We start from the raw sequence: 22400 nt of genomic DNA, 5'->3' as shown, positions 1-22400 counted from the left end.
GGAAGGGAGGAGGAGGGAAAAGAAGGATAAAAAGAAGAAGGAAAAGAAAAGAGGATAGAGAGGGGAAGGTGGGGAGAGATAGATAGAAAGAAGGGAAGAGAGAGAAAAGGAAAGAAAAAGGAAATGGAAGAGGATAGTAAAAGATGAAGAGGGGAAAGATGGGAGAGGTAAATATAAAGAAGGGAAGAGAAGGAAAGGAAAAGGAGGGGAAGGAGAGCGAATGGGAGAGATAAAGAGGGGAGGAGGAAGATGGGGAGGGGTGAATAGAGAGAAGGGAGAGAAAGGGAGGAAGATGGGGAGAAGAAAGGGAAATGAAAGAAAATAGATGAAGAAGGGGGAATGGGTAAGCTGAGAAGGGACATAAAAATAGAAGATAGGGAAGATGAAGGGAGAGTGAGGAAAGTGGGGAGGAGGGGAAGGAGAGTGAAGGGAATAGATGAAGAAGGGGGAATGGGGAAGCTGAAAAGGGACATAAAAAGAGAAGATAGGGAAGAGGAAGGGAGAGAAAGGAAGGAAGGTGGAGAAAAATGAAGGGAGGAGAAGGAAAGAGAAGGGAATAGGTAGATAGGAAAGGGAAGAAGATAGAAAAAGGTAAATAAAAATAAATAAAAAAAACGAGGGAAAAAAAAGAGAGGAAGATTACGAGAGGAAAGGGAGGGGAAGAAGGGAAGGAAGGGTGTCAGGTAAGGGGGGAGGGGTGGGTGGACAGGTAAGGTGAGACGAAGGCAATTACCTGTGGTTGCGCCGTGATTATGCCGACACAGGTAATGGTGATGGGGCGGGGGGGGGGGGGTGATGGGGAGGAAACACGGAAACATGGAAATGCAGGCAACAGAAAACCTATTAGCTCATTACGAGGTTGCCCGCTTGTGTGATTTAATCTGCTCGACCGCCACTTGGGGCTTGAGGAGCAGATGAAAGCACCTCGATATTGGGGAACAGATGGAAGCACCTCGATATTCAGTTTACTCCCGACGCAGCGAAATGACGGTCGATTCTATATTTGAAGGAGTTGATGGTACTCGCATTTACTACTTTTGAGGGAAGATTGTTCCAGTGGCGGATGACTCGGTTTGAAAAGGAGGGAAAGGGAGGGAAGGAAGAGGAGGAGGAGAGAAAAAAATTGGAAGTATGGAGCGGAAGAACAGAAGGAGGAAAAGGAAGAGAGAGAAGAGAAGGAGGAGGAGGAGGAGGAAGAAGAGGAGGAAGAAAAAGAAAGAAAGGAAGAGGAGAAGGAGGAAAAGGAAGAGAGAGAGAAAAAAAATGAAGAGAGGAGAGAGAGAGAGAGAGAGAGAGAGAGAGAGAGAGAGAGAGAGAGAGAGAGAGAGAGAGAGAATCACGTGAGGGTTTTGTCCTTGGAGGAATTTCCTGACCTAACGCAAGAAACAGGAGGAGGAGGAGGAGGAGGAGGGGGAGGAGGAGGAGGAGGAGGAGAAATGAAAATGAGAGAGCAAGAGTTAAAAGAAAAGATGAGAAAAGGAAGAGGAAGAAGAGGAGAGGGAAGAGAAGAAGTGGAGGAAGGAAGAGGAGGAAGAGGAGGGTAAAGATGAGAGAAGGAGAAGGAGAAAGGAAGAGAAGAAACACTAATGAAAACACAAAGAGGAAAGGAAGAGGGGGAAAGAGGGAAAGGATGGAGAGAGGGGAGGAAAGAGGGGGGAAGGAGGAGGGGGGAGGGGGAGGGGGGGCTATCCAGGTGTGGGCATAATCACCTGAGGAACCCCAGGTAAACCCCCCCCTCCCTCCCTTCCCCCTTCCCCTCCTTCCCTTCCCCCCCACGCCCTCCCTCACCCCACCCACCCATTGCTGACTGTCCTCACCCCCAAGTCTCTCTCTCTCTCTCTCTCTTCTCTCCTATTTCCCTCCCTTTCCCTTCCACATCCCTTTTCCATTCCTTTCCCATCCATTCATTTCCTTTTCCTTCTTTCCTTTTAATTCTTCCTTCCCTTTCCTTCCTTTCCCTTCCATGCCATTCCGTTTCATTTCCCATTCTCTTAAATTCCTTTCCATATTCTTTTTTTTTTTTACCTCCGTGTTTCATAATATTTACTCCCCATTCTTCCGTTCTTCCTTCATTCCATTCTTTTATTTTGTTATAGGCCTACTGTCCCATATTTTTCACTCCTTTCCTTTTTTTGTCCTCTTCCCCAATCATCCATTATGCTTCTTTGATCCTTGTTACTGTTCCTTCTTTTCCTTTTCTTTCCCTTTCCTTCCCCTTTCATTCAATTTCCTTATTTTGTTCTTTCTTTCTCCCCTTTTTCTTTCTTTCCATTTCCTTGCATTCATTAACTTTTTGTCATTTCCCATCTCCTTTTTTTTCATTTTCATTTTCTTATTCATTTGATTCCTTTCATTCCTGTCATTCCCTTCCTTTCTTTTTCTTTATTTTCTCTATTATTTGCATTTTCTTGTTTCTTCCATACCATACACTTAATTGTTTGTCAGTGGACAGTGGAGAGGAAGAAAAGATATTAAGGAAAAAGAATAAAGAAAACGAGGCAGAGAAGAATGTAAAGAAAATAGAAAAGAAAAAGGGGAGGAAAAAAAAGGAGGAAGAAAACGAAACTAAGAAGAAAGGAGAAGAAAATGAAGGGAGGAAGGAAAACAGCGAAGGAAGAAAATGTAGGGAAGGAGAAATACGGAGAAGAAAAGGAGGAAAAGAGGGAGAATAAGGGAGGAAAGGAGGAGTCTTCACAAACCTCTCTTTTCTATTTCCTTTTTTTTTCCTTTCTCTTTTTTCTGCTTTCATTTGTCTTTTCTATCTACAATTTCTTTTCTCTCGCTTCGCTTTTCATTTCCTCTGTTCTTTCCTTTTTCCTGTCTCTTTTTACCTCCCTTTTCCTTTTCCCTCCTCGTCATTTTCCCCTTTCTTTCCTGTCCCCGTTACTCCTCTTCCTTTTCTTTTCCGTTTCTTCTTTTTTCCTCTTTTAGCGCCTCCATTTTTTCCTCTTTCCTCCGACAAAACCTATCCTCTCCTTATTTCCTCCGACAAAACCTATCCTCTCTTTTTCCTCCTACAAAATTTTACTTTCCCGTTTTCCTCTCACATAAATTCTCCTCTCCCTTTTAGCTTTCCCTTTCCTCTCCCTCTGAGCTCGCCCTTTTCCTCCTGTCCTCCCTTTTCCTCGCCCACATAAACTTTCCTCTCAGTCTCCTTTTCCCCTTTCTCTTTCATTTTCCTCAACTTTTTCCTCTCATTTTCCTTTACCTTTTGCTATATTTTTTCTCCTTTACAAAACTATTCCTCTCATTTTCCCTTCCTTTTTCCTCCCTCATTTTCCTCTCCCCTTTTCTCCTCTCCCACAAAACCTTCGTTAAACCGCGGCTCTTGACAGGAAGAAAGACAGCTTGACCAAAATTGTCACACGCATATTCTCTCTCTCTCTCTCTCTCTCTCTCTCTCTCTCTCTCGGGATCGTTTTCTTGTTTTTTTTTTCTTTTCATGTTTTTAGGAAGAAGTAAGAAGAGGAGAAGAAAGAAAAGAAAAGAAAAGAGAAAATGAAGAGGAGGAAGAAGGGAGGTGAAATAAATATGAGGGGGAACAGAAGATAGGAAGCAAGAAATGTGGGGAGGAGGTGAAGAAGGGAGAAGAAGGATATCAGGAAGGAAATGGAAGAGAACGAAGAAGAAAAAGGAGGAAGAAAGTGAAGAAAAAAAATCAAGTAAAGGAGAAGGAACGTAGAGAGAAAAAGAGATACCAGGGAAGGAAAATTAATATAGAGAAGACTAGAAAAAAGGGAGGGAAAGGAGATACTGGGAAAGAAGGAAAATAAGGAGGAATAGGAGGAAGAAAGGAAAGGAAATGGAGGTTAAGCAGAAGTGTAAAGAGGAAAAGGAAATACAAAGGAAAGAGAAAGCAAGGAGAGAGGGAATAAGACTGACAAGGAAAATGTGGCAGAGAAGGAAATAGAGAAGGCAGAGAAGAAGCGAAAATTAAAAGATAGAAGGGAACGATTAAAAGAAGATAGGAGAGAAGAAAATCGAGTAAAGGAGGAAGAGGGCGAAGAAATGTAGGGACGAGGAAAGACGGGGAGGAAAAGGAGATAGAGGAAGGAAAGGAGTAAGAAAAAGAGGAAAATTGAGGTAAAGAGGAAAAAAAAGAGAGAGGAGAACAAAGGGAGATGTATTTGCCGTAACGTGAGAGGCAGTTTGTGAGGGTGACCGGGCCAGTGTGACCTAATGTTTTGACCGCCTGACCTCAAGTGACCACAACCCCTGCCCCCCGCCTCTCTCTCTCTCTCTCTCTCTCTCTCTCTCTCTACTTTTTTTCTTTTCTTCATCTCCTTTTCTTATTTTCTTTTTCTTCTTCTAATTCTTCTTCCTCTTTTCTTCTTCCTCCTCCTCCTCCTCCTCCTTTTCTCTTCTCCTCCATCTCTTTGTTTTCTTCTTCCCTTCTTTTTCACATCTTCTTTTCTTTCTTTTCCTCCACTTCTCTTTTTTCTTCCTCCTCCTCTTCCTGTATCTTCCCTTTCTCTTCCTCTTCTTTCTTTTCTCTTTCTCCACCTCTATTTTTTTCCCTTCCTCTTCTTCCCTTTTCTTTTTCTCCACCTATTTTCTTCTCTTCCTCTCATTGTTCCTTTCCTCCTCCTCCTCCTCCTCCTCCTCCTCCTCCTCCTCCTCCTCCTCCTCCTCCTCCTTCAGTAACCCGACACATATATGGCCGATTTTTTATGGTATGTTCTAGCCGCAAGTGGCCCTCGAGTCTTCCTGTCCTCCTCCTCCTCCTCCTCCTCCTCCTCCTCCTCCTCCTCCTGACGTGTGCTTATGGACGGAAAGGAAAACTCATTAACTGTGTGTAGTTTTAGGAGGAAATCTCTCTCTCTCTCTCTCTCTCTCTCTCTCTCTCACCTTTTTTCTTTTATTTTTCCGTTTTTTATCATTTTTCTTCATTTTCTTCTTGCAATGTATTATTTTTTATTGTATTTTCAAAGACACGAAGAAAAGAAGAAAAAAACGGCTCATGAAAATATGTAAAGAAAAATAAAGAAGTCAACGGTCTATATCTATCTCTCCCTCGTAAATGGGAAAGGAGAAATAGAGGGAAGGGGGAAAATGAAGAGGAAGGGAAGAGAAAAAGAGATATATAGGGAGGGAGGTGAGGACAGCGAATTATAACCCTTTCAACCAACTATGTATCTAACGCTTAAGTTGCTTTCTTTTGACAATGAATGAATGAAATTAAACCTGAGTTAATTGATTTGTTTCCCCGTGAATAGAAAGAAAACGAAGGTAGGGTTAAAAATAAGGGAAGTCAACGGTCTGTGCTCCTCCGTACTATTTTAGCGGCGGTCGTGATGTGAAGGAATTATATGTTTCACGAAATTGTTGTGATTAGGCTATGTACAGAGCGTCTCTTAAGTTGCTCTATTTTGACGATGAAAGGATGAAATTAGACCTGATTTGATTGATTTGTTTCCCCGTGAAAAGAAAGAAGTCAACGGTCTGTGCTCCTCCATACAATTTTATCGGCGGTTGTGAGGTGAAGGAATTATACATGTTTCACGAATTACTTGTGACGCTGAGTATTAAATTTGTTGCCGCGAAGAAAAAAAATGAGTCAATTGTCTATATAACATTTTAGGAGCAAGTATGTGAAGGCGTTACACATATCTCGAAATAGTGTTAGCGTTGAAAGGATGAAATTAGACCTGAATTAATTGATTTGTGTCCCCATGAAGAGAAAGAAAGCGAGCGTAGGGTTAAATTTAAGAGAAGTCAACGGTCTGTGCTCCTCCATACTATTTTAGCGGCGGTTGCGAAGTGAAGGAATTATATATGTTTCACGAATTACTTGTGACGCTGAGTAGGGAGTTTGTTGCCGCGAAGAAGAAAAAGTAGTCATTTGTCTTTATAACATTTTAGGAGCAAGTACGTGAAGGAGTTACACTTATCTCGAATTAGTGTTGACGTTGAAAGGATGAAATTTGTCTCTTTTTATTATATTTTTTCGCCACTAAGAGAAACTAGATGAAATTAAGGTGCGCTGAAATGTAAAAGAAGCCAACGGTCTCCATAACATTTTGAGCAGCGAGTGTGAAGAAGTTGCTAAATGATTTTATTATTGCAAGGGTAAGATTTGACCTTGTTTTGTTATATTTGTTTATACGAAGAAAATTATTTGATCAAGTAGTAATAAAAAATCAAGTCAACGGTCTCCATAAAATTTTGAGCAGCGAGTGTGAAGAAGTTGCGAAATAGTTTTATTATTGAAAGGATAAGATTTGACCTTGTTTTATTACATTTGTTACTACGAAGAAAATTATTTGATCAAGTAGTAATAAAAAATCAAGTCAACGGTCCTGTAAAAGAAGTCAACGGTCTCCATACAATTTTGAGCAGCCAGTGTGAAGAAGTTGCCAAGTAGTTTTATTATTGCAAGGGTAAGATTTGACCTTGTTTTATTATATTTGTTTATATGAAGAAAATTATTTGATCAAGTAGTAATAAAAAATCAAGTCAACGGTCCTGTAAAAGAAGTCAACGGTCTCCATAACATTTTGAGCAGCAAGTATGAATAAGTTGCGAAGTAGTTTTATTATTGAAAGGGTAAGATTTGACCTTGTTTTATTATATTTGTTTATACGAAGAAAATTATTTCCTCTTTCTCTTCCTCTTCTTTGTCTTCTTTTCCCCTTCCTTTCCCTCTTCTTCTTTCTCACATCTTCGTTATTTTCTCTTTCTCCACATTTTTCCCTCCTCTTCATATATTTGTTCTTTTTCTACCTTTTCTTTGTTTATTTTTATTTATTTGATCAAGTGGTAATAAAAAATCAAGTCAACGGTCCGTATCTCCTCCGTAATACTGCGGCAGCTTATAAAGGAAGTATATCTTTGTTCCCGAAGTAGTTGTAACGTTGTAGGGGTGAGATTTGTCCTGTTCTGTTATATTTGTCGCCACGAGGAAAATAAGCAGACCAAAAAGTGATAAAACAAGTCAACGGTCTATATCTCCTCCGTGATATTTTAGCGGCAGTTGTGAAGGAAGCAACTAAACTTATTTCACGAAGTAGTTGCAACGCTGAGAGGGATAGATTTGTCCTTTTTCTATTACATATCTCGCCACGTAGGAAGTTATTAGACCAAAAAGTGGCAAAAAGCAAAACAAATCAACGATCTGTATCCTCCATAATGTTTTAGCGGCAATAGTAAACTGAAGGAAAGGATAATGACGCGATACTGGAGAGGGCGAGTGAGTGAAGCGACGCGCCTCCTGGTATTTTATGATGTAGTTGAAGCTTTGGGGAGACAAGACTGGTCCTAAGTATATGTAGTGAGTATATTAGCTTTGGGGAATGAAATTGGTGGCGGAAAGGTCCAATTGACGCATTAATCCGTGAAGCCGGAGATAAAAAGAGAGAGAAAAAAAAGTCAATTGAGTAACTATTTCCTTTCACTGATTGGTTGCTTTTTTTTTATCTCTTATTGTATTTCCTTTTCAATGGTGAGTCATTTTCCAGGGTAGATAATTTGATTGTTTTTTTCTTTCTTTCTTACTGGCTGTGAATTACCTTGTTGATGATATTTCCTTTAGTGTTTTTTTTATTTTTTCCTCATTTTGTTTGATGATTCTTTTTTTCATTTCTGCCGTAAATTTTGTCCGGTCACTGATCTCTTTATCTTTTTTTTTTTGTCATTCTGCGATACGTTTTTTTTTTCCAGTTGTATTTCCTGTGTGAGTAATTTTCTAAGGTGACTCAAATCCACTTTCTTTTTTTTTTTTTTCATTCCTGGTGTGAATTACTCCGTGGAGACTCTATAATCGTTTTCTTTTTACTTTTTCTATTTTTTTTTATCCCTTCCTGTTTTGAATTACTTGCCGGGATGACTGATATCTTTGGTTTTTTGTCTGTTTTAAATTATGATCAGTGTTGACCCCACTTTCTTTCTCCTATATTTATCTTGTGGTTAATCCTTCTCGTTGACAGTTTTAAGGGCGGCTGTCAGTGCTGCTTCTCGGCAAAGGTAGCCTCGACGAAGCTTACTTGTTAACCCGGTAGCAGCGACGGGCCAAATTTGTGGCTTTACCGTGTAGCAGCGACGGGCCAAATTTGTGGCTTTACCGTGTAGCAGCGATGGGGCAAATTTGTGGCTTTACCGTGTAGCAGCGACGGGCCATATTTGTAGCTTTACCGTGTAGCAGTGATGGGCCAAATTTGTGGCTTTACCGTGTATCAGCGACGGGCCAAATTTTTCCCATGATATAAACCCCCAAAATAGATGATACATAAACTGATCACAAATGCGTTGATATATATTATGAAATGGTTTGTGTGAGGGGTGACTTTTCCTCATTTTTCTCGCTTAGAGGGACCATTAAGAAACATGATCCCCGCAGCTACCGGGTTAATCCTTCGTCTGGGGTTGTATTTTCAAACGCTTTCGGGTCTCACAACAATTATTCCCAAAGGTCCTAAATGAGATTAGTCGGATTTTCATGGGTGTTTTCACGTTCATGGTCCAGGGGTAGGGGTATGGGTAGGCGGTGGTTGAGTGGTTAGCGTGCGGGCTCCACATTCACCGCGTGATGGACGACGTGGGTTCGAATCCCAACGCTACCACCTGGGATTTTTCAGTCACTGCCGAGTGGCCTAAGACTACCCACATGCTGTCCTGAAGACCAGCCATCAACCCGGACTCTAGAGGAAACCGTCCAAGTGAATCAAGAACGAGCTCCGGGGGGCAGCATGAGCCAAGAGAAGATGGCGCCACTATAAACACTTGCCTGCGCCATGACGGGCTGGGGCAGACTACCATCCAGGCCCCTCAAGAGATCCTACCGGCGCTACAGGCTGACAGTAAAAAAAAAAAAAAAGGGAGGGGAGTGGGGAGGCGGTGGCTGGCTTGGAGACCCGCCCGTCGCTACAAGCTGACAATTTTCAGACACCGCGGACTGGCCAAAGACTACTCACATGCTATCTTGAAGACCCCCTATCAATCCGGACTTTTTTTTTCTTTATTTTTTTTTTACGTCTACGCCTATTGCCCTGGTATGCTTGCTTGTGGGGCAGACAAGTGTTTATAGTGGCGCCATCTTCTCTTGGACTCCAGATAAACTCTCTAAAGAGGATCAAAGATGAACTCCGGGAGGGCAGCAGGAGGCAAGCGAGATGGCGCCACTATAAAACACTTCCCTGCGTCATTACGTGCTGGGGTTGACAGGTGCTGTAGGCCGAACTTAAAACAAAAAAAAATAAACCTTGTCAAACTCTTTAGGCTCATAAAACCACCCATGGAAATACCCAGAACAAATGAAATCTTGTCAAACTCACTAGCCTCATAAAACCACCCATGGAAATACCCAGAACAAATGAAACCTTGTCACACTTACTAGCCTCATAAAACCACCCATGGAAATACCCAGAACAAATGAAACCTTGTCAAACTCACTAGCCTCATAAAACTACCCATGGAAATACCCAGAACAATCTCTACCAAAGTCATATCGAATAAGAACATAAGAACTTAAGCATGGGTGTGAAAGCCTCGAAATGTTTAAAAATATGAATAGAAGTGATGTGTATATATTGTGCTGCCCTCTAGCGGGAAGCGGAAGCAACTTGGAAACACTAATCATTCTATTTTGACTATTTTCTTTTTTTATCTCTTGCTGTTTTGAATTACTTCGTGGGATGACAGATACGTTTGTTTATTTCCTTTCCTCTTTCCTACTAAATTATTTCCATTCAGAGTTCCCTCATTATATTGCTTTACCTTCTAGTTTTTTCTTCCATTCCTGTCGTAAATTGCTATCCATGGCGACCTTAATATATTGTGTAGTATTATTTTTTTTCACTTTCCGATTGTAAATTATCTTCTTTGGCGAGTCTAATCGGTTTATTTATTTTTTCTATTATTTCCTCGTTTTCTTTTTGCGAATTATGTTTTTTTCCCCTTTATCTATGGCGACCTTGATTCATTGTTTATTATTTTTTTTCACTTTCCGGTTGTAAATTATCTTCTTTGGCGAGTCTAATCGGTTTATTTACTTTTTTCTTTTATTTCCACCTTTTATTGCGAATTACGTTTTTTTCCCCTTCACCTGATTACCGGGTGGACGAGGTGGATAGTACAGGTGCGTCCTCGGCAGGTTCATGGGCGGCGGTGGAGGGTCGAGGGCTGGCGGCGAGGCGTTAGAAAAAGTGGCGTGAAATTGGTTGTCATTACTTGTGAGAAGGTTGCGCTGAGAGGGACGAAGAGTAAATAGGAAAACTGAACGGAGAGGGACAAAAAAATGATGCGAAGAGGGACGAAAGAGGGAAGAAAATGAGAGTAGATAGATAGATAGAATAGAATAGATAGAATAGATAGATAGAAGAGTAAATAGGAAAACTTAACGAAGAGGGACAAAAAAAATAATGCGAAGAGGGACGAAAGAGGGAAGAAAATGAGAGTAGATAGATAGATAGAATAGAATAGATAGAATAGATACAATAGATAGATAGAAGAGTAAATAGGAAAACTTAACGAAGAGGGACAAAAAAATAATGCGAAGAGGGAAGAAAACTGAGGGAGACGAAATTAAAGAAAGAAAAAAGAATGTAGAGGGACAAAACAGTACGGTACGAAAGGTTACGAGAGAGAGACGGAAGTTAAAAAAAGGAAAGAAAATGAATGAAATGGGATGAAAAAAACAAGAAATCAGGCGAAGCTTATACTGAGAGGAAGGAAAACTGGAAAAAGAAAATTAAACGAAGTGGGGAAAAATTATTATAAGGTTACGAGAAGGAGGAAAACTAAAAAGAAAAGTTGATGAAGACGAATAAAAAAATAGAAAATGGTGTAAGGTTATATTGAGAGGGAAGATTGTAAAAATGAGTGACGTCCAAATATATGTGAGTAGCTTTGCGAAGGTGACTCAGGAGGGAGGAGGAAAAGAGTGAAATTAGTTTGGAAAAAAAAGTCAACCTATTCCCTTGACTGTGGATTTCCTACAAGACATCACCAAGCCACAAAAATGGATCAAAAAGTGGCTGTTAAAATTCAATGAAGTAAAATATAAAGTCCTACACCATGGGAGGGGATATCCAGCACACAAATAACACTTGGGAAACACTCCACTATCCACCACAGAGGCAGAGAAAGACCTGGGAGTGTATGTTTCCAGGCTACCAGGGAAGGGATATTCAGCACACCAATACCACATGGGAAACACTCCACTATCCACCACAGAGGCAGAGAAAGACCTGGGAGTGTATGTTTCCAGGCTACCAGGGAAGGGATATTCAGCACACCAATACCACATGGGAAACACTCCACTATCCACCACAGAGGCAGAGAAAGACCTGGGAGTGTATGTTTCCAGGCTACCAGGGAAGGGATATCCAGCACACCAATACCACATGGGAAACACTCCACTATCCACCACAGAGGCAGAGAAAGACCTGGGAGTGTATGTTTCCAGGCTACCAGGGAAGGGATATCCAGCACACCAATACCACATGGGAAACACTCCACTATCCACCACAGAGGCAGAGAAAGACCTAGGAGTATATGTTTCCAGGCTACTAGTAAAGGTTAAACCCGGCCAATCGCAGCGGACGGGATATGCACAGACTTGGAGGGCAAAACTACAAGGAAAAAATGGAAGAGGAACAGAGTCGGAGAAATTACTTAAAACTAAAACCGAGAATAACGAAAAACTAAACAAAACAAACTATTAACAGACGGGGAAAATTGTCTTGAAAAAGGAACAAATACACTTAAACAGAAAAGGGAGAAAAATATATATAGAAAAAGATGGCGTGAAATTGGCGGGCAGGAGCTGAAGGAAGGTTACACGGAGGCACGAAAAGAAAATATATTGAACGTAATTAACCTGACGAAAATAAACAACAAAGATACTAATAGAGAAGAAAACGTATGAAATCGATTGCCGGTATATGGAGGAAAACTTTGCGGTACTCGGAAGGACAAAAAAAATGTATTAAACATCTTAAAAAATAAAAATAAACGAGTGCAGAAGAAAAAGGTTAAAATAATTGATTACCGGCACGAAAAAAAGTAGTTAGTGAAATTATCCTAAAAAAAAAGTTAAGGAATCATTGTCTGAAAGAAACGAAGAAAAAAATGGAAGTTAAACAGAGGCAGAGAAATAAATCAACATTGAAACTGAGCAGAATAAAAAGAATGAACATAGAAACTGAGAAAATCGTCTCGAAAAATGATCAAATACACTTAAAAAGAAGAGGGAGAATGAGAATGAGAGAGGGAGAATGAGGGTCACTTGGAGGGATGAGAAAAAGGAATTAAACGAAATGATATTGGTAAAAAAAATCAACAATATACAAATGCGGAAGAAAAAATGTACAAAATAGAATGTCAGTGAATGGACGAAGAAAAAGAAAAGTATAGTAGTCTTGGTGAAAAGCAACACTATATATAAAGAAAAGTATAGTAGTCTTGGTGAAAAGCAACACTATATATACGAATGCAGAAAAAATGTACAAAATTGAATGGCAGTGAATGGACGAAGGAAAAGAAAAGTATAATGATCTTGGTGAAAAGCAACACTATATATACGAATGCAGAAAAAATGTACAAAATTGAATGGCAGTGAATGGACGAAGGAAAAGAAAAGTATAATAGTCTTGGTGAAAAGCAACACTATATATATACGATTGTAGAAAAAATGTACACAATTGAATGGCAGTGAACGGACGAAGGAAAAGAAAAGTATAATAATCTTGGTGAAAAGCAACACTATTTATACGAATGCAGAACAGACAAAAAGTATAAAATTGAATGGCAGTGAATGGATGAATAAAAGAAATATGAAATGTTGATGAAAAAATCAACAATATATACGAATGCAGAAAAAAAAATATATATAAAATTGAATGGCAGTGAATGGACAAAGTATTAGGCTATGCGGAGGGACCAAAAATATATCAAAGAAAATTGTCATAAAATCTAAATCTAACTGAAAAAAAGAAAGAAGTAAAATGAAGGAAACAGGACCGGGAAAAAAATGCGAAGAAAAAAAATTAGTAGGATAAAAGTAGAGAGAGAGAGAGAGAGAGAGAGAGAGAGAGAGAGAGAGAGAGAGAGAGAGAGAGAGAGAGAGAGAGAGAGAGAGAGAGAGAGAAATATGATATAAGAGAAAAAGGTTAACAGGAAAAACTTCGACTATTTACAAACGAAAAGGAAGCAGAGGATGAAAAATATAGGAAAAACAAAAGAAAAGCGAAAGAAAAGATAAATAAGCTTAGAAAAGATGTTATTTATTTACAAGTAGCCAAACAGAAGCGGCGAGATGAGAGGAAGGAGAGGAAAAAAAAGAGGAGGAGGATATTACAAAGAAGGAGAAGAAGAAGAAGAAGAAGATGAAGAAGAAGAAGAAGAAGAAGAAGAAGAAGAAGAAGAAGAAGAAGAAGAAGAAGAAAACGATGAAGAGAACGCTGAAGAAGAAGAAGAAGAAGAAGAAGAAGAAGAAGAAGAAGATGAAGAAGAAGAAGAAGAAGAAGAAGAAGAAGAAGAAGAAGAAGAAGAAGAAGAAGAAGAAAACGATGAAGAAGAAGAAGAAGAAGAAGAAGAAGAAGAAGAAGAAGAAGAAGATGAAGAGAACGCTGAAGAAGAAGAAGAAGAAGAAGAAGAAAAAAAACGATGAAGAGAACGCTGAAGAAGAAGAAGAAGAAGTAGAAGTAGAAGAAGAAGAAGAAGTGGAAAACAATAAGAAAAAGAAGAAGAAGAAGAAGAAGAAGAAGAAGAAGAAGAAGAAGAAACACAAGAAAAAGAAAAAGTAGAGGAAGAAAAATGATGACGAAGCAGAAGACGAAAATGAAAGATGATGATGACGGGGAAGAAAAAGAAGAAAAAGAAAACAAAAACAACAACAAGAGGAGATGAAGAAAAGAAGAACAAGAAAAAGAAGAACAAGACCACCACCACCACCACCACCAACAACAACAACAACAACAACAATAACAACACCACCAAAAAGAAGAAGAAGAAGAAGAAGAAGAGGAAGAAGTCTAATAGAGTAGTTTGGAAGGTAATTAGAGGGAGCAGCAGGTAGGCAGTTCACGGGAAGGGCGAGCAACGCGAGGCGCCCAGGTGACATTAGGGCCCCAGGTACAGCCAGGTAGGCCCCTAATTACTATAATGAAGGCCGTGAGGGGTCAGGGTGAGGAGGAGGAGGAGGAGGAAGAAGAGGATATGGGGTCGAGGAAGTAAGGTAAGGAAGACGGGAGGAAAAGGAGGTAAATAAGGAGGAGGAAGGAGAGGAATGGTAGGAGGAGGAGGAGGAGGAGGAGGAAATAAGGTAAGGAAGAAGGTAGGAAGACAGGTAAACAGGGAGGAAAGGGAGGAAACGAGGTATGGAGGAGGAGGAGGAGGAGGAGATTCGTGAGGAAATTAGGTAAGGAAGGAAGAAGGGAGGAAAGAGGTAAATTAGAAGGAAGAAGAGGAAACGGTAGGAGGTAAAGGGGGGGAGGGGGGGAGAAGAAGGTAGGAAAATAAGGTAAGGGAGGAAGAAGGGAGATAAGGGGGCTAAAAATAAGAGAGCGTTAAGGAGAGGAGGAGAGAAGAAGGAAGAAAGAAGAAGAAGAGGAGGAGGAGAAGGAGGAAGGGGAAAATGGAAGAGGGAGGAGTAAGAAGGAAAGGAGGAGAGATAGAAATTAGGAGGAAGAAAGGGAGGAAGAAGGGAAAGGGAAAATGAAAGGGAGATGAGATAAAAACGAAGGAAGAGTAGGAGAAAGAAGGAGAGAAAGAAGGAGAAAGAAGAAGAAAGGAGAGATAGAAATTAGGATGAAGAAAGGGAGGAAGAAGGGAAAAGGGAAAATGGAAGGAGATGAGATAAAAACGAAGGAAGAGGAGGAGAAAGAAGGAGAGATAGAAAGAGGGAAAGTTAGCAAAAGAAGAAAGAAGTGAAGATAGAAATTAGGAGTTAGAAAGGAGGATGAAGAAAGGGAGGAAGAAGGGAAAGGGGAAATGAAAGGGAGATGAGATAAGAACGAAGGGAGAGGAGAAATAAGAAGAAGAGAAGGAGAGGAAGGAGAGTTAGAGGGAGAGGAAAGATAAGGAAGAGGAGGAAAACAAGAGCAAACAACAGAAGAAATTGAAGAAGACGAAAGGAAGAAGAAAATGGAAGAAAGTAAGGGAGAGGAAAGGAGAAAGAAAAGATAGAGAAGAGGAGGAAAACAACAGTAAACAAAAACAAAAACAAAAAAAATGAAAAAATAAAAATAAAAATCACCCCCGAAAACAACAACAACAACAACAACAACAACAACAACAACTCCTTACCCAAACAATTCCTCCCTTTTCCTTCCTCCTCCCCCTGCCCCCCCCTCTCTCTGCACCCCCCCCTTCCCAGGTGAGGCCAATACCTATTTTCCTCGGCTCCTCGCGAATAATTGGGCGACCAGGTGTGAGAGTGGCCAGGTAGCTCGCTAATTGGCCGGTAATTGCCAGGTGGGCGGGGCTGACTGACACGGGGGGAGCTGATTGGCTGTCATTATAAGGGGGGGGCGGGGGAAGGGGGGATGGAAGGGGGAGGGGGGAGGGAGGAGGGAGGGAGGAGGGGGGGAAGGGTGCGGTGTGATATACTGGGAGAGACAAGGTGAGAGAGAGAGAGAGAGAGAGAGAGAGAGAGAGAGAGAGAGAGAGAGAGAGAGAGAGAGAGAGAGAGAGAGAGAGAGAGAGAGAGAGAGAGAATGTTAGTTTATGAAGGTTTTGTTTTGTGGTTTTTCCGTTCCCTTCCCTTCCCTTCCCTTCCTTTCCCTTCTCTTCCCTTCCCTTCCCTTCCCTTCCCTTCCCGTCCCTTCCCTTCCTTTCCTTCCCTTCCTTCCCATTCCCATCCCATCCTTCCTTCCCTTCCTTCCCTCCCTTCCTTCCTTCCCTTCCCTTCCCTTCCCTTCCCTCCTCCCCTTTGTCCTTTGTCCTGAAGATTTAAGGCTCCTTGAACCCCCTTAAACACACACACACACACACACACACACACACACACACACACACACACACACACACACACACACACACACACACACACACACACACACAGGAATGTTCCTTTTTGGGGAGAATGAATAAATGTGTGTGTGTGTGTGTGTGTGTGTGAGTGTGAGTGTGAAGAGGAAGAGGAAGAGGAGAAGAAGAAGGCGAAGTAGGAGAGAAAGATGATGAAGGAGAAGATGAAGGACAGCATGAAAGGAGAAGAAACAAGAAGAAGTAGAAGAATTGAAAGCAAGAAATAGATGACATGGAAGAGGAGGAGGAGGAGGAGGAGGAGGAGAAAGAAGAAGAAGAACAAGAAGAACAAGAAGAAGAAGCAACAGAGAAACAAGAACAAGAAATAGAGACAAATAACAACAACAAAAACAACAAAAACAACTACAAACAAAGAAGAAGAAGAAGAAGAAGAAGAAGAAGAAGAACGAAGTGGAGGTGGAGGTGGAGGTCGAGGTATGCAGATGAGAGGAAAAGAAGATGCGGAGGAGGAGGAGGAGGAGGAGGAGGAGGAGGGGGAGGAGGCAAAGCAAGGCAAGAAGAGGAATCGTAGGAGGAGGAGTCTGAGGGATCGAAGAAGGCGGAGGAGGAGAAGGAAGAGCCAGAGGAGGAGGAGGAGGAGGAGGAGGAGGAGGAGGAGGAGGAGGAGGAGGTACACTTATGCCCCCGAGCTGATCTACAAGTCGTACTACAAGCTAACGAGGCCTCCAGGGACGACCCTTAATGAGCGGCGCTGCTTTGCTCTCTCTCTCTCTCTCTCTCTCTCTCTCTCTCTCTCTCTCTCTCTCTCTCTCTCTCTCTCTCTCTCTCTCTCTCTCTCTGTTATCGTTTATTCTTTTGTATTTCTTTATTTGTTTCCTTTTCTTCTCTTTCTTCCTTCATTCACTCACATTCCTTCGATACTGTTTCCTTTTTTTCATTCCCTTTTTCCTTCTTTCCTTTCTTTCCATGGTTCATTTCCTTTTATTTTCCTCATTCTCTCATTTCTCTTCTGGTTCCCTTTTTATTCCCTCTCGCCATTCCTTCTTTCTTCCCCTCTCCTTCATCTTTCATATTTCTTTCTACTTCTCTTCCCATCCTTCTATCTCTGCCCTTCTTCCTATCTTCTGTATTTCATTTTATTTATCTCCCATTCTTTTATTTTCTTTTATATATTTTCGTTCACCTTCTCTTCGTACGTGTTATTTTCTTTATCTCTCATTCTTTAACATCTTTTTCTTATTCCTGTTTTTTTCGTTTTTGCTTTTCCTTATTTCCTTTCTCTCATTCGTTTCCATTCATCTCCTTCTTCCCTTATTTACTCTTCTTTCCGTCTCCTATCTTCGTATACTTATTTCCTATCTCTCCATCCTTTCACTTTTCGCCTCCCATCTTCACACAAAATAGTTCCTTTCTCTTCCATTCGTTCCCATTCATCTCCTTCTTCCCTTAATTACTCTTCTTTTCGTCTCCTATCTTCGTATACGTATTTTCTATCTCTCCATCCTTTCACTTTTCTATCCTTTCTTCACATGGACGTTATTTACTTTTTCTCCCAGTCTTCCACAATCCTATATATTTTTTTGGTTTTCGTTATATCCCCATTTACTCCCCTTTCTCTTTTCTGTTTCTCTACATCCCTCAACCTTCTCCATTCCTTCATGCCCTCTTCCCCTTCTTCTTTTGTTGTCTGTCTCTCTGCCTCTAAGTTTTTTTCTTTCTTTTTTTTCTATTCCATCCTTCCCTTCTCTCTCTTTTTTATCTGTCTTTCTACCTTCCCCAGCTCTCATTCTTCACTAATATCACGTCTATTTTTTCTGTATATTCCCTTTTCTTTCCCCTTTTCCTCACTTCGTGCTGTTAAAATTCCCTCATCGGTTCTATGCCAAGCTACGCGTTACCCTATTTTTCTTAACCTTCGTATTGTAATAGATAGGAAATAGATGAGAATCGATGTGCTTTATTACCAATGTTAGGTCTATAAGGTTTGTGTTGTTAGAGTTTAGACACTTCGCCTCTCACATCAATTCTTTCCATAGGTTAAAAAGGAGATCAATCGGGTTCTAATGAGTGTTTTATAAGGTTCACGGTACAGAAGAAGGGTCAGACTACCAGAAGGGTCACAAAAGTACCCCTGGAAATGCCCAAAACACCTACGAATGCCTTGTTAGATGTGTTTTCTTGGGAGGCGAAATGATTAAGAATACGGCACTATATATATAAGAAAGACAGAGAGACAGCCAGTAAAAAGATTAGACAGACAAACAGATAGACAGACACACAGACAGACGTGGTACAGGCATATAGATCAGCCTCAGGTAAAGTTACGGAGCACAGGTGAGGTGACGATCGGAAATACAGGTGATAAGTTTCCAGGTAATGCGTGGGGTGTGAATAGCGATATAGATTTTGCGTTAATATTATATAGTGATGATTATTAAGGCACTTTATATTTCGTTGTTGTCGTCGTCGTTGTTGCTGTTGTTGTTCGTTACGTTCACCTATATAAACCACAGACGTTAAACTTTCGCTATATAAATAATTAGTGAAACAATTATGAATTCTCACCTGTACCTTATGCGTTCGTTAATGCAAAGAGAAAATGATCAAAGTAATAATGATAGTAATAATAATAGCAATAATAATAATAATAAGAAGAAGAAGAAGAAGAACAAGAACAAGAACATGAACAATAAAATAATAACACAAAAAGAAAAGGAAAAAGAAGAAAATAATAAAGCCATAAGTAGGGAACAACAGACCAGTAATATTAAAGAAAACAAAAAGTATGTCTCCGGAAGCTGACCAATTAAATCTCCACAAAGCAAGGAAATAACAATGACATGACCTTCCTCGTTGCGACACACACACACACACACACACACACACACACACACACACACACACACACATACGCATTACCTGGAAACTCATTACCTGTATTTCCGATCGTCGCCTCACCTGTGCCCCGTAACTTTACCTGAGGCTGACCTATATGCCTGTATACTACGTCTGTCTGTGTGTCTGTCTGTCTGTTTGTCTGTCTGATCTTTTTTTTTTAGCTGTCTGTCTGTCTGTTCCGTCTCCTTTTCTGTCTGTTTCGCTCTGTTTTCCTGTTTTTTATGTGTGTGTGTGTTTAAATGTGTGTGTGTGTGTGTGTGTGTGTGTGTGTGTGTGTGTGTGTGTGTGTGTGTGTGTCATCTACAAACAAAGGTGGTCACACAGAGAAGCGGAGAAAGAGACAGACAGAGAGACAGACAGACACAGGAAAATACGGTAAACATTGTATCAACGGTTCAATATTCAGAAAAGTTTGATATCTACTGTGTTCCATTTTTTCGGTTAAGTAACAACAACAACAAAAGCAACAACAATTAATTTCGTAACAACCATAAGGACAGTGATTAGCGGGCTTTTTTTTCCTTCCATTATGAGTTCTTTTTTTTTTTTTTTTTTTTTTTTTTCCTGAGGTGAATTTATTTTTCCGGCGGAGGAGTCAGTTCAAGGGCATAAATAAAAGGTACCAAATGTGAAAAAAAAAGCCCGCTACTCCCTGCTCCTATAAAGAGTTAGCGGAGTGGCCGAAAGATAGGTCAATTTCGGGAGGCGAGGTGAGTGTGTAGGTTTATGTGTGATGTAGAAAAAATTGATTTCATAACATCGCACCAATGACGAAAGGAAATTATCAAGTAAATAAATGAAAGAAAACAATGATCATGCGCAATAATAATAATAATAATAATAATAATAATAATGATAATAATGAGATATGATCGAAAATGGAATGTATTTGATTTATTTTATTTTGACGTTCCATAAATTTGTTTCCTTTTAATATATTTCTGCTGTTTTTCTCGCCTTTGTTTATAGTCAAGTAAATAAATGAAAGAAAGCAATGATAATACGCAATAATAATAATAATAATAATAATAATAATAATAATAATAATAATAATAATAATAATGAGAATAAGTTATGATCGAAAATTGTACATATTCTTTGTTTTATTCTATTTTGATGTCCCTTTTTTATTTACTTTGAAACATTACGATAGTGTGTGTGTGTGTGTGTGTGTGTGTGTGTGTGTGTGTGTGTGTGTTCAAGGTCATGTTACAAGCGTTATCAATAAATTTGTTTCCATTAATTTCTCCGTTATTTTTCTCGCTTTTTCTTATAGACAACCCATCTAACTTACAGCTTTTTATCCTATTATTTTACACATATATATATATATTTTTTTTTAACTCTTTTTGTGTATATCATTTTCCTCATACGCGTTCATTTATTTTTTTTTACATATTTTTTTTAGAGCAGAGGAGACAGCGCAAAGGCGTAAAAACAACAAAAACAATAATGAAAAAAAAAATCCCGCTACTTACTGCTCCTAATTTGCTTTTATTTAGTTTTTATATTATTTTTACGTGGTTATTTTATTTGTCTATTTTTTTTTTTGTGGTGCTGAAACACGAACCGGAAATACTCAACACCTGGCGGAGCGGACAGCACAGGTGAACACGCCGCGGGTCTAGCAACAAGTGGCCGCTGACCTCTGACGGGAGCTGTGTGATGGGGCAGGTGTGAAGGTGAGGGGCAAGGCTGACCATCCTCACCTGCACCCCTTCACCCCTTCATCCCTTCGCCCTTTCATCCCTTCATCCCTTCATCCCTACACCCCTTCATCCCTTCACCTCTTCATCCCTTCGCCCTTTCATCCCTACACCCCTTCACCCCTTCATCCTTACACCCCTTCATCCCTTCACCCCTACACCCCTTTTGCTTCACCCCTCCCTCTGTTACCTCGTCATTCGCATCCCATGGTTTCGCTGACTTCACACTCCTCCGCTCCCTCACCCCATCACCACTACACCCCACCCATTCAGCTCGTCCCCCTACACACCACAACCTCTTCCCCATCACCAACACCCTTCGCCCCTACACCCGCCACTACTGTACACCGTAGCTATTCATCTCGTCCCCCTACACTACACACCTCTTCCCCTTCGTCCCCTCACCCTCCCATCACCCCCCCCCCTTCCTCAGCCTCGTGCTGCGTCATGGCGCGGGTCGGTGGTCCCGTCAAGGCCGCCTCGGCCCGGGCGGCGTGACACAAGGCGAGGCGGCGTAATGGCGGGGATTCCCGGGCCACACGTCACTTTATGGTGCACCGCTGCCATGGCTGTTCTGCCCCGCCCCGCCCCGCCCCGTGTTGTCCCTTCACCTTGCAGGCTGCCCCAGGCCATGCCCTGGTGTTAGAAGGCTGTTCCGAAATGCCCTGCAACCCGGAAAACTACCCAGGCCGGCCACACACCTGAGGGCCTCCCGTGCCCCGCAGTGCCCAGGTGTTTCCGCTGCGGCGCGGCCCGCGGCGCACTCCGAGCTAATGGCTGACTCACCCCCACCTGGCCTCACCTTGTCGTTGTCGGGTGACTGTGTGGAGGCGGCGACCACCGTGCTGCTCGGCGCCTGGTGGGGCGCGGCGGTGTTGGTGGCGGCCTGCTGGTGGGCAGCGACGGCTGCTGCGGCGGCTGCGGCGGCTGCGGGCGGGAAGGGTCCCGGAGGCGGCGGCGGCGCGGGCGCGGCCCCGCCGTCGTCGCCGTGCAGCACCTCCATGAGGTAGGCGATGTAGGAGGTGGCGAGGCGCAGCGTCTTGATCTTGGACAGCTTGGTGTCAGCGGGCACGTTGGGGATGCACTCCCGCAGCTCCGCGAAGGCGTTGTTGATGCTCTGCGTCCGCCGCCGCTCCTTCTTGTTGGCGGAGGAGCGCCGCTTCACCACGCGGCCGCAGCCGTCCACCATCTCGATGGTGTAGTCGCCGCCCAGGTCGTGCGGCGAGCCAGGCCCCACCACGAAGCCCGCCGACACGCCGTACTCCGGGCACGCCACCGCCACCTCGGGGGGGAAGCCCGAGGAGTAGCCCGAGGCGGAGTAGCCCCAGCCCGGGTAGAGGGCCTGGGCGGGCGGGCTAGGATGGGAATAGTACGGAGAGTACAGCGCCTCCGGGGAGGGCGCCGTGCCTCCCATGGCGGCGTGACCGTAACTCTGCGGCATCGAGTACCCGCCGACCAGACTCATCTTCACTCACTCGCCGCCACGACCAAGCGTTCACCAACAAGTGCCAGGCCGCGCCGCCCGACACCATTATACCTCCCCGCCGCGCCGCGCGCCCCGCCCTCGCCCGCCACTGGTGGAAGCCGCGCGACGCCCACCCCGCGGCGACCAATGGCACGGCAGCGGGCGGGGCGTCGGCGAGACGTATGAGCGCGCCGATGATGATACTTGTAACTCAATTATGGTAAATTAGAGCCCGTTTCCCTCGCACTTTACCGGATTAGAGGCTGGCGGAGGACTGACTTAGGAAGCCATAATTCACGGCGGAGCGGCCGGCCCGCGGGAATTACCCCCTTCAGGCGGGTGATTCTTGGGTCTGGCGGCGGGGTAATGACGCCCCGCGCCCCCGTCGCCATCCTCCCGCCCCC

The 22400-nt window shown here is 42.4% G+C and overlaps 1 protein-coding gene across 1 annotated transcript in view; it reads right to left on the bottom strand.

The window, feature by feature from the left end:
• LOC126983202 (heart- and neural crest derivatives-expressed protein 2-like) overlaps positions 1-22127 on the bottom strand; it is a 32948-nt gene extending 10821 nt beyond the window's left edge. The window contains exon 1 of the mRNA XM_050835775.1: positions 21334-22127. Coding sequence (XP_050691732.1) covers positions 21334-21996 — 663 coding nt within the window. The 5' untranslated portion in view covers positions 21997-22127. The remainder of the gene's footprint in view (positions 1-21333) is intronic.
• Positions 22128-22400: the final 273 nt, after the last annotated feature.

This window comes from Eriocheir sinensis, chromosome 53 (genome assembly GCF_024679095.1).
Source record: "Eriocheir sinensis breed Jianghai 21 chromosome 53, ASM2467909v1, whole genome shotgun sequence".
NCBI lineage: Eukaryota > Metazoa > Arthropoda > Malacostraca > Decapoda > Varunidae > Eriocheir > Eriocheir sinensis.
Note: the sequence above shows the minus strand (reverse complement) of the source record. Positions and strands in the feature narration are given on the sequence as shown.